The 15,994-nt window shown below is 44.9% G+C and overlaps 1 protein-coding gene across 1 annotated transcript; it reads left to right on the plus strand.

Moving 5' to 3' along the window:
* The first annotated feature begins 261 nt into the window (after positions 1-261).
* On the plus strand, positions 262-2,104 carry TACSTD2 (tumor associated calcium signal transducer 2). Its single transcript, XM_024119595.3, has one exon. It carries the CDS (start codon positions 362-364, stop codon positions 1,331-1,333), a length of 972 nt encoding a protein of 323 aa, XP_023975363.1. The 5' UTR covers positions 262-361; the 3' UTR covers positions 1,334-2,104.
* Positions 2,105-15,994: the final 13,890 nt, after the last annotated feature.

Consider the following 15,994-nt stretch of genomic DNA (forward strand, 5'->3'; position numbering starts at 1 on the left):
CCGCAGGTGGGGCCGGGTGGGCCGGGGGCGGGTCCTCGCCGCCCTCAGTTGAGTATCGGTTTTCCTTTTCCGGGCTTTCGGTCCGGAGGAGACGGGACATCCTCCGCTCCCCTGATCCTCCCGCGGGCTGCGCAGGGCGGGCTGGGCCTTCCGTGGGACGGAGACGGGGATGGGGGGCGGCGGAATGTGTCACCCAAATACCAGCGGGTGAGTCGGCGGCCGAACCAGCCAGGCAGGTCCGGGGGAGTATAAGAGCGGGAGGGAGCGGCGGGCGGCAGACGCCTGGAGACCTTCTCAGACGGCGGAGCCGGAGCCCAGCGCAGTCCCCGGCCCTCGCCAGCCCGCGCTCCTCCGCCCCACCATGGCCCGGGGTCCGGGCCTCGCGCTGCCGTGGCTGTCGCTGCTGCCGCCGCTTCTGCTGCTGGCAGCGGTGATCGGCCACGCGGCCGCGCAGGACAACTGCACGTGCCCCACCAACAAGATGACCGTGTGCGACCGGAGCGGCCCGGACGGCCGCTGCCACTGCCGCGTGCTCGGCTCGGGCCTGGAGGTCGACTGCTCCACGCTCACGTCCAAGTGCCTGCTGCTCAAGGCGCGCATGAGCGCCCCGAAGAGCGGCCGCGCGCTGGTGCAGCCGAGCGAGCACGCGCTCGTGGACAACGACGGCCTGTACGACCCGGACTGCGACCAGCAGGGCCGCTTCAAGGCGCGCCAGTGCAACCAGACGTCCGTGTGCTGGTGCGTGAACTCGGTGGGCGTGCGCCGCACGGACAAGGGCGACCTGAGCCTGCGCTGCGACGAGCTGGTGCGCACCCACCACATCCTCATGGACCTGCGCCGCCGCCCGGCCGTCCGCGCCTTCAACCACTCGGACCTGGATGCCGAGCTGCGGCGGCTTTTCTGGGAGCGTTACCTGCTGCACCCCAAGTTCGTGGCGGCCGTGCACTACGAGCACCCCACCATCCAGATCGAGCTGCAGCAGAACACGTCGCAGAAGGTCGCCGGCGACGTGGACATCGCCGACGCCGCCTACTACTTCGAGAGAGACGTCAAGGGCGAGTCGCTGTTCCCCGGCCACCGCGGCCTCGACGTGCGCGTGCGCGGAGAGCCCCTGCTGCTGGAGCGGATGCTCTTCTACTACCTGGATGAGAAGTCCCCCCAGTTCTCCATGAAGCGCCTCACCAGCGGCCTCATCGCCGTCATCGTGGTGGTGCTGGTGTCCCTGGTCGCCGGCGTGGCCGTCCTGGTGATCACCAACCGGAGGAAGTTGGGGAAGTACAAGAAGGTGGAGATCAAAGAACTGGGGGAGATGAGAAAGGAACCGAGCTTGTAGGTACCGACGGGGCTGGGGTGGGGTGGGGTATCGGATTTCAGCAAGGTCCCAGACCCAAGTGAGTCACGCTTCTTGATTCTTGGCCCCAAGGAGGCTTTTCTCCCCCCAAATTCCTGCCTCCCCCCGTCGCCACCAAATTTAATAGATCCTGTTCTCGGGGTCACTTCTTTCTGACTTCTGTCCTGAAGGAAGCATTTCTAAAATTCCTCCCCTTTCGGTCCAACCAGAAACCTGACTCGAAGAGTTAAGGGAAGTTTGGCCTCGAAGAGTTAAGGGAAGTTTGGCATAGGGTTATGTATAAGGGTCAAGTGTTTGTAAGACAACTCAGCATCGTTTACAAGTGACGCAAAATCAATGCTGAAGGCTAAATGCGTTTCGATGGGAAACAGCGCTTTAACTGTCTTGGGTTTAAGTTATTTGATCAGCTCCACTTGTATTGTGGCTTTCCTGATGAGGAGTTCGCTACTTGGCCCCGTGTAGTATCCTCATTTATCATCGTTTTGTACTGATATTACCGACCACATATGCTTGTCATCGGGAAAGAAGCCTGTTTCAGCTGCCTGAACACATTGTTTGCCGGCGGACTTTGGCCCAGAAACTCAGCTCTGTTCTTCAACTTGCCCTTATTACAGCTGATACTAGTAATGTTTCTTTTGTAAAATGTTTGTATATAGGTTGTCTTTGATAATGCTGTTGTGATTTTTAAAATAAAAAAAAAGAATTAATAAAATATGAAAAAGGCACAAACCAAAAGATGGAGTTTGTGAAAACTTGCTCCAGATTTATATCACTTTGGTCTCCTCTAATTTCCCACTACTCAGATTTCTTATTTCAAATTCTAACACTTTTTAGCAGGATGGGTCATTTCCTATAGCCACCCTGGTGTTTCTGAGATCCCTGAACTGGCAAGTGTAAACACAGGTCTTTCTAAATAGGATTGTTTGGAAACCCGCTGCAGGAGGGTGGGTCTGAGGGAGGAAGCTAGAACTAGCTGCTGTTGTTGGGAAAGGAGACCAACCTTAGGTTATCTCTAAATGAGAATTCTCCCCTGGAGAAGGAAAACTCTACCTTTGTTTCAAGAGCTGTATCTCCTTTGAATCCCTGCCATACTTGGAAGTAGCTGTGCTATTCCCATTTAGTCCTTGGCAATTGACTTAATCCCAAAGTATTGCGGCTCTGAGTTAAATGACTTTCTCACAGTCATAGCCAGTCTGTAGAGGGCTTATGCTCTGGCTGTGTGTGCATACGGACACAGTCTGTTTTCCTAAGATTCTACTAGTAATGTGCTTTAAAAACTTACTTCATTTTAGCTGCAAAAAATCTTGTCTCCTTCACATTTATCTCCTTGTTTTCACTCATTTATGTGAAGCAGGGTGTGTTAGAAGGTCACTGTGGGGTAGCCTACAGGTAAACAAATTACTGCCATTCCTGGGAAATTGCTGCAACAATGGGCGTGCACAAAGGACAGGGTGGTTGGTATATCCAACCCCAAATAGCTAGATCCAGGATATCAGTTTCTTCCCCAGAATCCATCCCACGTTCCTCCTCCCACTTCCACTGGGTGGTCTATGCCAACCACTCAAAAATGAAGCACCAGGACGAATTGGGGCGAGGGAGCTCTCAGCTGCTGCCTTGGCAGCTTGGGGCTGTGGCTGGCGTGTGCTGGTGGAGTGATACCTTATGATCGCCAGAGTCTCTAACTCTATAAGCTTTCCTGCTAGGGAGAAATGCCCATCAGGCTCCAAACATCCTCTCAGGCTAAAATGGGGCTTAACAAGGGGAGAAGGCTGATGTGGGTTGGCTTCCCCAAAGTGGAAAGGACAGCTTAAGTGCCTGAGGTTAGAATGGGAAACTTAACAGAGTGAAACCACTCTCAGGCAACCTCCTCCCCCCCGCACCACCCAGGTCACTGGTCACTGAAATTCCTTAGCTAAAGAGACCTTGGCAATCACCTCTAACCTGGCCTCTCATCTTACGAATGAAAGGGTTAGTGACTTCTCAAGATTAATGTTTCTGTGGCAGAGCTGAAACTAGACAGTCTCTTGATCCCTCGTCCAGTATTCTTTTCATTACATCACACTGCCATTGTTTCAAGAGTCACTTCAAAAAACTATCACTTGGGACTTCTCTGGCAGTCCAGTGGTTAAGACTCCATGCTTCCAGTGCAGGGGTCATGGGTTCGATCCCTGGTCAGGGAACTAAGATGTGGCCAAAACAAAAAAAACAAAAAACAATCACTTGACTGCCCAGAAAATAAACAGATTAAGGATTGAGTGGGCAGCTGAACAAAGGAAAAAAGTCCTGAGAAAGCCCATTCCTTCATCAGAATGTCCCTTCTGGTTAATTTCTAAATTTCTGCATTAATTCTGGACTATGAGTCCTTGCACTTTATTGCACTTCATGGTTCTAAAAGCACATTCACATGTATCACCTCTGAGGCTTTGGTTTACTGGTAATAACCCAAGTGTTAACAAACCTGAGTTCAAATCCTGCTCTACTGGGCAATAAGTCACTTAACTCTCCCCAGTTTCCTCATCTGTTGAAAACTACAAATCTCTGTCTATTACAAAAAATTAAATGAAGGTAATTGATAGGAGTGCCTAGAATGATCTGGGCACTTAGAGTTCAGTATATCTTAAATTTTTTCCTCTCCTATAGATTATATCCATTTCACATGTCAGAAAACTGAGGTCCAAATAGGCTGAGTAACTCATGATCACACATCCTCCATGTGCCAAAGCCAGAGTCTAGAACCTTTGTTTTGGCTTTCTAGCCCAGGTTGCTACCCCAGATACCAAACAGGTTGAGACACCTTTCTTATTCACTTCTTCCAAGGAAGAGCCCCTCATGCTCTGTTCTGAAACTCAGCTTGCCTCTGCAAATCACAGGATTATATTACCCAGAACCGGCTATCTGCAGGGGTTTGGTCTCCACCTCCAGATTTCCAGCCCCGCCCCTCAAATTAACATTTACTGTTTTGGGCACAGGCCTGGAGCTGCCCTTGGAAGGAATGTAAAGAGCAGGTGTGACTCACCTAGCATGTCACAACTTGTCTTCTGAGCCCTGTGGGAGGCTCATCTGATTTCCTTGTTTTGGTCACACGGGGCTTTCACTACTCTTGCTACTTCCTTAATTGGAGCAATTTTTTTTTTTTTTTTTGCCACACCTCACAGCTTATAGGATCTTAGTTCCCTGACCAGGGATTGAACCCAGGCCCTCGGTAGTGAGATCACCAAGTCCTAACCACTGGACTGCCAGGGAATTCCTGGAGCAATTCTTTAAATCATGTAATTTCTCCCTGCTTACATAGTTTTGGCTTCACTGTTTTTCAAATAGAATCACAGAATGTCAGAGCTGGAAAAAGGATCATTTAGTCCAAGACTCCATTCTACAGATGAAGAAACTGAGGCCCAGAGAGGAGAATAGATTTACCCAACCTGAATTTTCAACCTGAAGTTTCCTTTTCAACCTGAATTAAATATGTCCTGTGACTCCCTTCTGGCTTGCAGAGTTTCTGCTGAAAGATCAGCTGTTAACCTTATGGGGATTCCCTTGTGTGTTATTTGTTGCTTTTCCCTTGCTGCTTTTAATATTTTTTCTTTGTATTTAATTTTTGATAATTTGATTAATATGTGCCTTGGCGTGTTTCTCCTTGGATTTATCCTGTATGGGACTCTCTGCACTTCCTGGACTTGATTGACTGTTTCCTTTCCCATATTAGGGAAGTTTTCAACTATATCTCTTCAAATAATTTCTCAGTCCCTTTCTTTTTCTCGTCTTTTTCTGGGACCCCTATAATTCAAATGTTGGTGCATTTAATGTTGTCCCAGAGGTCTCTGAGACTGTCCTCAATTCTTTTCATTCTTTTTTTTTTTATTCTGCTCTGCAGTAGTTATTTCCACTATTTTATCTTCCAGGTCACATGTATCCATTCTTCTGCCTCAGTTATTCTGCTATTGATTCCTTCTAGAGATTTTTAAATTTCATTTATTGTGTTGCTCATCATTGTTTGTTTGCTCTTTAGTTGTTTTAGGTCCTTGTTAAATGTTTCTTGTATTTTCTCCATTTTATTTTCAAGATTTTGGGTCATCTTTACTATCATTACCCTGAATTGTTTTTCAGGTAGACAGCCTATTTCCTCTTCATTTGTTAGGTCTGGTGGGTTTTTACCTTGCTCCTTCATCTGCTGTGTGTTTCTCTGTCTTCTCATTTTCCTTAACTTACTGTGTTTGGGGTCTCCTTTTCGCAGGCTGCAGGTTCGTAGTTCCCGTTGTTTTTGGTGTCTGCCCCCAGTGGTTAAGGTTGGTTCAGTGGGTATTGTAGGCTTCCTGGTGGAGGGGACTGGTGCCTGTGTTCTGGTGGATGAGGCTGGATCTTGTCTTTCTGGTGGGCATGACTGCGTCTGGTGGTGTGTTTTGGGGTGTCTGTGACATTATTATGATTCTAGGCAGCCTCTCTGCTAATGGGTGGGGTTGTGTTCCTGTCTTGCTAGTTGTTGGGCATAGGGTGTCCAGTACTCTAGCTTGCTGGTCATTGAGTGGAGCTGGGTCTTAGCGTTGAGATGGAGATCTCTGGGAGAGCTTTTGCCATTTGATATTACATGGGGCCAGGAGGTCTCTGGTGGTCCAATGTCCTGAATTCGGCTCTCCCATCTCAGAGGCACAGGCCTGACACCCGGCCGGAGCACCAAGACCCTGTCAGCCACACGGCTGAGTTAGAATTCAGGCTTCTTTTATACTAAAAGGGGAGAGCGTATGGCTGGTTGTTGTAAACTTCTTGGTGCTGGTATCCTTTGCAGCTGTCCTCCTAGGTCTAGTCATAATCGTGCATGTATTATTTAGCACTCTGAATAGGGTCTGGATCAACATCATCGACACATCTAGATTTCTGCCATGAAACTTATTAGTAGCCACACTAATTGGTATAAATAGACCATAAATAGCTGTAGGCCACTTCAGGTCAGTTTTGCCATCAAATGGGTTGGCACCAAACTTTCAAAACAGCTTTCAGTTTTCAGAGCATTCTGAATTTGTGGATAAGGGATTGTGGATCTGTATAAATTATGGTTTAATTTTTGAGGACTTTTTAATATGGGAAAGTGCTCACAATATATTGTTAAGTGAAGAGCAGGGGAATGGTACCAAAGTGACACAATGGCCCCGCTCCATTTTTAAAAAGAAAAATGGGAACACATTTGTAATTTAAATGCAAAATTGGCTGTTTTAAATCCAAACTGACCATAACTGCTTTTGTTTTCCTCTTTTTTTCTTCTGTTTTTAATCTTCAAGTGCAATGGTATAATTTTTATCAGTGTAGAAATCAATCATTATTCCACTTGGTTTTCTTTGAACAGTCTACTGGGGCGGGAGAAATGGATTCCCTCCTTGGCCACTGCCCATTTGGTGAAGCAAAGGATAAGCCTTTGGATTTACAAAGGGAGGCCCCTTGCTTGGGGAACAGGAGAAAGAACCCAAACTGTTTTGTATTAAGAAGTGGGAGGGGGCTTCCCTGGTGGCGCAGTGGTTGACAGTCCGTCTGCCGATGCAGGGGACACGGGTTCGTGCCCCGGTCCGGGAAGGTCCCACATGCCGCGGAGCGGCTGGGGCTGAGCCTGCGCGTCCGGAGCCTGTGCTCCGCAACGGGAGAGGCCACAACAGTGAGAGGCCCGCGTACCGCAAAAAAAAAAAAAAAAAAAAAAAGTGGGAGGATATTTTTTTGGAGTTGGGTAGAAGCTGGGGGATGAGGGTGAGAAGAGGATGGAGAGGCAAGGAGGAGAGATCATTCAGCATGGGATTGACCCCTGTATTAGTTTCCTGGTGCCGCCATAACTGTGCACAACAAATGTAGTGGCTGAAAAATAATAGAAAGTAATTTCTCACAGTTCTAGGGGCTAGAAGTCTAAAATCAAGGTGTGAGCAGGGCCACATGCTCTCTGAGGCTCTAAAGAAGCATCATTCCTTGCATCCTCTAGCTTCTTGGTGCTCCTTGGCCTGTGGCAGATAGTTCCAATCTCTCCTTCCTATGGCTGTCTTTCCTCTGTGTGTGTCTATGTCCAAATTTCCCTCTTCTTATAAGACACCAGTCATTGGATTAGGATGCACTGTAGTTAAGTATGACTTCATCTTAACTTGATTGCATCTGAGAAGAATTTATTTCCAAATAAGGTCACATTTATAGGTTCCAGGTGGGCATATATTTTGGGGGGATACTATTCAATTCCATCCAGACCACTAGTGTGTGATTTGACTAAGCAAAGGAAATTCTAATATTTCATTTCTTTTAAAGGCAGTGCCTGCAGAATGAACGAATGAATGATGAATACGGAACTGTGATGTACATTTCCTCCTTGTCTTTACCCCCAGATTTTCAGGATAAGTCGGCTATGCAAGTGTGGAAATCAAGGAAAAGGCATCTCTTTGTTTCTGTGGGATAAAAAGGGGACACCCGTGGTAAGTGAAATCAGGAATCCCGGAGGAGGGACCCTGAGATGGTAAGGCCAGGAGTGTCCCTGGGGGCAAGAGCCAGGATCTGAACTGACACCTGGTTACAGATACACACAAAAATAAAACACAAAGATTCATCAGTGGGGATACTGGGCTTTCCATTTTCTCCAAATATACTTTTACATATTTTCCAAATTTTCTATGATGCTTATAATTTGCTTCAATAATCAGGGGGAAAAATGTTATTTAAAAGAAGGACAATTCAAGGTGATGTATTATTTAGATTTAAATCCAGATCTTCAGAAAATGCCTAAGTAACTGGCAAACTGAGTTCTTCCTTTCTTTAGTCTCATCAGACTGCTTAATACTATTAAAGCAATAATCTTCATCCTCCATGAGTATAATTATCCTCTTCAAATTATTCCCTTTGATCAGCCTGGGTGTTTTCAAAAAATTATTGTTATAGTTTTATTAAGAAATCCCTAGGTAAAAGTAATTACCAGTCTCTCTACTAAAAATTAATCAGGACATATTACAATTGTCCAGTAGCCACACACACACACACACACACACACACACACGCACACACACATACAGCAGCCATAACTTATATTTGGTCATAGCCTACTTTACCACACTTTGAAAACCAAATGAAGATTCAAAGTTGTGAATGAACAGACATTAGTCATCTACTACTTTTCATCACTATGCTAGAAACCACAATAGAGCAATAAACAGAATTTTTTTCTGTTCTCAAAGATCTTACATTTCAGCACAGAGGTAGTGTTGGGATAGGGGAATAAACTAAACAGGCAAGTACAATCATGTGAGATAAGTGTTATGATAAGGGAATGCTGGGCTATGAGAACATCCATCAGGTAAAACTGATGTAATCTGGGGTGGAGGTGGGGATCAGTTTAGGGAAGGTCTACCTGAGAAAGTTTAAACTGAGACCTGAGGATAAATAGGAATTTGTCAGGTATAAGAAGAAGAGAAGGGGAAATGGATCAATCAAGGAGGAAAGCAGATATGTAATACTTGATTGTATTATTAAGAACTATTTCAGGGCTTCCCCGGTGGCGCAGTGGTTGAGAGTCCGCCTGCCGATGCAGGGGACACAGGTTCGTGCCCCGGTCCTGGAGGATCCCACATGCCGCGGAGCGGCTGGGCCCGTGAGCCATGGCCACTGAGCCTGGGCATCCGGAGCCTGTGCTCCGCAACGGGAGAGGCCACAACGGTGAGAGGCCCGCGTATCGCAAAAAAACACAAAACAAAACAACCAAAAAAAAAAAAAAAGAACTATTTCAGGTGCAATGTTTGTTAGCAGCTAAACTCAAACTAGTTAAGCAGAAGGAATTTGTTGACTCATGTAACAGGAAAGTGAAGGAGAGATATTAGCTTTAGGCATGGCTGGGTCAAAGGGCTCAAATAATGTCAGGTTTCTGTTTCTCTCTTTATTTCTTTATTCTGCTCATGGCTTGGCTTTCATTTACTAGGCCAACTTCCTCCTCACCTAGGGCAATAGGGCCACCAGAAGCTCCAGTCTCGTATTTTATTAATTTAAGAGCCACACAGAAGAGCTTTTTCTCCTTCAAATTCCCATTGGAAATAGTTTTTGTAGATCTTAACTAAGCTAAGGATCTTGAGAGGAGATCATCCTGACTTAGGGTGGGCCCTAAATCCAATAACTGGTGTCCTTATAAGAAGAGAGGACACAGAAACACAGAGAAGATGGTGATATGAAGACAGAGGCAGAGAATAAGAACCTGCTGTATAAAAAAATAAATAAAATTCTAAAATTCAAAAAGAAAAAAAAAAAAGACAGAGGCAGAGACTGGAGTTATGCATCTACAAGTCAAGGGGCTCACTTGTACGGGAGCGTGTTAGTGGTTTCATCCTGGGATTTGGAGTCAGGAGACAGCTTGGGTCTCAGAGCCACCACTTACAATCTCTTAGCAGGAAAAACATAAGCATGAAGTGCTGCTGGTACACAGAAAAGTGGGGCAACTCACCAGGCCTGCTGCAGATGCATGCAGGACTTGCCGGAGGGTGTGATTTCTGCCCTGTGTTTTGAAGAATGAATTAGCCAGGTGACAGTAGAAAAGGCATTTGTAGTAGATGCCAGTGGTGCCCACACATATCTCCCTGGATGTTCGTGTCTGGCCCATAACTCTGCACACGCTGGTTCTACTTGCAACAGCCAGCATCTGCATTCCTCTTCTTGAGGCTTTTGGATCCCTCAGAAGCATATGCAAGGTGCCGGAAGTGCAGAGAATTAATCACCCCCAGGACAGCACTCAACCAATGACTGGCTGGAGTTGGTAGATAAATAGCCAGGCAACTTTCTCCTCCAGTTAGGAAAACTCTGTGTGTTACATAGTCTCCCCACACTCTTCAGAGAGACTCCACTCCATTTGACCCCATCTGTAACTAGTTGGTTAATGCATCATTTATTGACTTCCTTCCTTTTCCTGTCTCACTTCTCTGCTCCTCAGCTGGTGCTTCCTGGGATCATCTCCCAAATAAATTACTTACATTTGATTCCTTGTCTCAGGGTATCCTTCTGAGGGAAACCCAAATTAGACAACCTTCCACATAGAAAGGACAGCATGTGCAAGAGCATAGGAATATAAGCATGGACATGTCACAACACATTTAAGGGGTTATCCAAATTATTTGAGAATCTGCTGCCTGGTCTCTTGGTCTAATGGGTAAATGATTATCCAGGGCTTAAAAATAAATGGGTACCATGTTGTAATGACCCCTCTTTTATTTTGGGAATTGTTGGAGTTCAGAAGAATGGCTGGGGATTGTTAATTTTCCCTGGAGCCCTCACACCTACACAGTGCCTGGCACATAGTGTGCCCTCAGCAAGTATTTTTTTGAAGTAATGAATGTTATTGTGTTGAAATTGGGGTATTACAAAACTCCAGGGCTTACTATACAACACCCATTCAATAAATGTTTATTGAACAGAACTGAAGGACACTGGAAAGCCAAAGAAAAGCCTTTCTTTGAACAGGCATTGTGCCACCTGGAGGAGGGGGCCTTTGCAGGCACTGGTTGTGTGCTCTAGAATTTTGAGAACTTTTAGTTAGGGTGCAAGGTTGTAAGCTGAGTTCTTTGTAAGAACAAAACAACAGAAATGGTTTAAATGTCCACAACAGGGGAATAATAAATTAAGTGATGCAATATCATTTCCATAGAACACTATGCAGTGATTAAAATGAATTAAGTTATCTATATACATTTATATAGAAATTTCTCCAAGACTTGCTGTTCAAGTGATAAACTGAAGTCACAGAAAAATACATATAATATAATGTCATCATGTCAAAAAAACTCACCAAAATACACCCCATATCTTTGCTTGTTTGAGAGGCAAACTCAGCTACAGATTGAGTGGGAGGCTGAGATGATTTTTAAGTCCTTCTAGTTCTGAGATTCTGTAATTTTAAGATGACAAGTTAGAGTTTATAGTTCCTTTAGAAAATATACTGCTTTGACTCATATAAGAAAACTGTAAAACTTTATGGAGGGACATAAAAGAAAACCTGGATAAATGGAGACATATGCCAGCTTCCTGGACTGATAGAGTCAACATTGCAAAGATATAAATTTCTTCAAAATTAATCTAAGTTTAAAAACAACAGCAATAACAAAATCAAAATCTCAATGCATTTTTGGTGGGGGAGGACTTGAAAAAATTTCTAAAGTTCATCTTAAAGGTGAAATGTATAAGAAGAGCCAGAAAATATTTGAAAATAAAATCTATATTGTGAAGTTAGAATAATTAGAATCTTATACTAGTGCCAGAACAGACAGACAAAGGAAAAGATGTGGGTATTTATGAGAATTTAGTATGTAACAAAAGCAACACTTCAACTGAGTCAGGAAAGGATGGGCTGTTCAATAAATTGTTGGGACAGTAGTTACCTTGGTGTCCTCACCATGGGAAGGGCATATGCGTGTGTCTTGTGTAAAAGCTCCACTGGCCTAATCATTCAGAAAATATTTTAGGTTATATTTTTCTATCCTAATTTGCACCAAAATAAATTCCTAGTAGACTAAAGATTTAAGAACAAAGTCGTTAAATATTGATACTAGAGGAAAATATTGGTAAATACATAATTTTGGGATTGAGACAGACTATAAATATGACCTCAAAGGCAAAAACCAAAATGAAAAGATGGATAGATTTGTCTATACCACAATTTAAAAAAGTATTTATATATGCAGACATGAATTAAAGTTGAAAGGCAACTGTCAAGCAGCGGAAATGTTTGCTACGTGAACGACAGACAATTCTTAAATATATAAAATATTTTTACCAGTCAATAAGATAAAAATGAATGTTTTTATAGAAAAACGGGTTAAGGCATGAACAGGCAATTTGCTAAAGAAGAAATCGAAAGAGCAGATAAGCATAAAAAATTGCTTACATTGTTAGGAATCAAAGGAATGCACATTAAAACAACAGTAAGAAATATTTTATCCTATCAAAGTTTTAAGTATTTAAAGTTATTTTATTTTTAAAAATTCTGTTTTTTTTAAACATTGCTTCTTTTTTAAAAATTATTTTATTTATTTATCTATTTTTGGCTGAGCACAGGCTTTCTCTAGTTGTGGTGAGAGGGGGCTACTCTTCGTTGCAGTGTGTGGGCTTCTCATCATGGTGGCTTCTCTTGTTGCGGAGCACGGGCTCTAGGCACGTGGGCTTCAGTAGTGGCTCGCAGGCTCCAGAGCGCAGGCTCAGTACTTGTGGCTCACGGTCTTAGCTGCTCTGTGGCATGTGGGATCTTCCCAGACCAGGGTTCGAACCCACGTCCCCTGCATTGGCAGGTGGATTCCTAACCACTGCGCCACCAGGGAAGTCCTAAAGTAATTTTAATTTTGCTTTTCAGGAAGGTTACGTATCAAAATGTTAACAGTGATTATCTCTGGATAGTGGAGTTAAGGGTACTTTTTTTTTTTTTTTTGCTTTTCTGTGGTGTTATTTTACTTGTGCAGTAAAGAAATAATAGTTTGCACTGACTCTTAGAAAAGTGCTCAGCTGGGATCTCTGGAGAACTAACCTCTGGAGAGTGAGCAAGGACGTGTCCAAGCTGTGGCTTCCTCTTGGGCCCAGCCTGGAGCTTGCTGAGCCATACTGAATCCTCTTGGCCCCCAACTTCAGGAAGTGGGTCTGCTTGGCTGCTGTTTATACAAGGGGAATGAGACAGAGGTAGGGAGACCAGTCAGCAAGCTAGTGCAATGACAATCCACGTGGCAATTTATAAAATTAACACACTGGAATTTGGTGTGACAATTCTATTTGGGCAAAAAAAAAAAGAAAGAAAGAAAAAGAAAAGGGACTTCCCTGGTGGTCCAGTAGTTAAAACTCCCTGCTTCCACTGCAGGGGGCACGGGTTCAGTCCCTGCTTGGGGAACTAGGATCCTGTATGCCGCGCGTCATGGCCAAAAAAAAAAAGAAAAAATTATGTTATAAATTTAAAAAAGAAAAGGGACTTCCCTGGTGGTCCAGTAGTTAAAACTCCCTGCTTCCACTGCAGGGGGCACGGGTTCAGTCCCTGCTTGGGGAACTAGGATCCTGTATGCCGCGCATCATGGCCAAAAAAAAAAGAAAAAGTTATGTTATAAATTTAAAAATTGAAATGGCCTGCCTGTTCATGCTATGTGGGAAGAAGAAGGTAAAAAAGGAGAAGAAAGTAAAAAAGTCAAATGTGGATGAAGAAAATACTAAGCTAATTTTTGTTGGAGTGGAATATGCAAATGAAGATGCGGCAACTGTCTATGTGGGGGGCATTTCAGATGCAGAGCCAGCCATCTCCAACATCCAGAACAGTCAAGCCTAGCATGTATTCCAGAAAAAGGAAAGGCTGCTTTAGTCAAGACTGCCTGTGCCTTGCAGACTATCAAATATGTGACCCTCATCAAATCCTGTGCTCATCTCACCTGGCTCTCAGCCCGAATCTAAATCAGCAGAGTCCTCTTGTCTGTTGAGCTTCTGTCTATGCCTGGTGCTAAAACAATTCATCCCTCATAATTCTTCAGAGTTAGTCTCTCCTTTAATTCAGTATTCAGTTTCCAGTACTTCCTTTAGGAGGTGAGATTGAAAGTCTTTCTGTATCAAAGCAGCTTCTACTTCTGGAGAAAACTGAGTTGCCTTAGGTTGGGTTGCCCAGAAACAGATTCTGAAAGAATTCTTTGTGTGCAGAGTTGCTGGAGAGGAAGGGAAAGAGGACTGGGCAGAAGAAGTGGGGCTTCTCCGCCAGTCCCATGGAGACCTGGGATGGCCCTGCAGGGTTGTCCTCAATTGAAATCCAAGGGTCAAGCCTTTGTCCCCCCAGATTAACCAGTCATTGGATGTGCACTGTCCCTGGAGAGAAGGCATATTCTTGGATGAGGCAGGTGTCTTCATCCAAGGGATATCTCCAGAGAGGAAGCCATTTGAATTGCTCTGGCAGACTCTAGAAGAAGGAAAGAAAAGCCCAAGGGAAGTGGACTTGCTGGAATGATTTATTTTGTGGAGCCAGAAGACCAGACAGAGGATTATGTTCCATTGGAGGCCCAAAAGACAGATAGTATACAAAGACAGCGAGGAAGGCACTGATGAGAGGAGTACCAGCTAGGGACGATGGTAAGAGAAGCAATCACAGGGCTGGGCTTGATAATATCTGGGAGGATGATAGCATCCTGAAGTAATAGAAGCCAGGTGGTGGCTTTAACCACCAGAAGTCTGGGGGCTGTAATTACTATAACAGCTGGTAAGGTCAAGGGGGCAGCCTTAGGGGGCTTGATCCACAGAGGTTGTGAAGGTATTTAATAATACAAGGTGTCCCTAGGGGAAAAAATAGATGGGCAGCCAACTGGGTTCTGCTTAACATCTACGACCAGAAAAACACAAGAATGGAGGAACAGGGCTTCTCTGGTGGTGCAATGGTTAAGAATCCACCTGCCAATGCAGGGGACACGGGTTCGAGCCCTGGCCTGGGAATATCCCACATGCCGCGGAGCAACTAAGCCTGTGCACCACAATTACTGAGCCTGCGCTCTAGAGCTCGCGTGCCACAACTACTGAAGTCCACGCGGTTAGAGCCCATACTCTGCAACAAGAGAAGCCACTGCAATGAGAAGCCCGCGCACCACAACAAAGAGTAGCCCTCGCTCGCCGCAACCAGAGAAAGCCGGCACACAGCAACAAAGACGCAATGCAGCCAATAAAATAAAATTAAATTAAATTAAAAAAAAAAAGAATGGAGGAACAGGAGGCTCAGAGTTGTTACCCCAATAAAAAGTCATGTTCTTTGCTTAATTCTCACATCTGAGTCAATTTTCAGACCCAGACCACAGAACCCATTGACCAAAGAGGTGGCTGGGTCCCTAGGAAGAAGAACCCTAAAACACTGAAACGAGTATTTACAGTAATGATTGCTCCATGGCCTATGACCATTTTCTCAGCTAACTATATATTGGGGAAAGAGGAATAACCAGACATTTCCCAGGGTCTGAAAGGATCTTGTCACTCAGAAATCCAAGTGTTATCAAGTCCTCTTTCTAAGACTGGGGACTTCTAGGGGTCAGGTAATAAGCGGAGTCCTGGATGACATCCAGCTTACAATGGGTCCCTGGGCCCATAGACCCACCCAGTGGTCATTTCCCCAGACTCTGAGTGCATAACTGGGAGTATATATATTGGGAAGCTGAAGCAAGCCCCACATTAGGTCATTGGCCTTGTGTTCTCATGTGGGGAAGACCAAGTGAAAGCCTCTGAAACTGTCCCCTCCCTATCAAGTCGAGATAGTAAATCAAAACCTGGATTTCATCCAAGGGGAAGCAGGGGATGATGGTGGAGTTAATGCCACATGAACAACCCAAAGGATGGCCGTCCCTGTCATATTTCCATTTAGTTTGCCTGTCTGGCCCCTTCAGAAACCGGGAGGATGGCTTACAAACTACTGCAGACCTAATCATGTAATAGCCCTGATCACAGCTGTTGTGTCAGCTCTGTGATCCATCATAGTACAGGATCTGGACCACTTGGTCAACCCACAGAATGTCACACCTGTTTCATTGATGACATCATGCTAATCAGGCAGGATGAGCAAGAGGTGGCTAGTATATTGGAAACCTTAGTAAGAAACATGCACTTCAGAGGGTGGGAGATAAGCCCATGAAGATTCAGGGAACTGCCCCTTCAGTTTTTAGGGAACCAGTG

This window comes from Physeter macrocephalus, chromosome 4, assembly GCF_002837175.3.
Source record: "Physeter macrocephalus isolate SW-GA chromosome 4, ASM283717v5, whole genome shotgun sequence".
NCBI lineage: Eukaryota > Metazoa > Chordata > Mammalia > Artiodactyla > Physeteridae > Physeter > Physeter macrocephalus.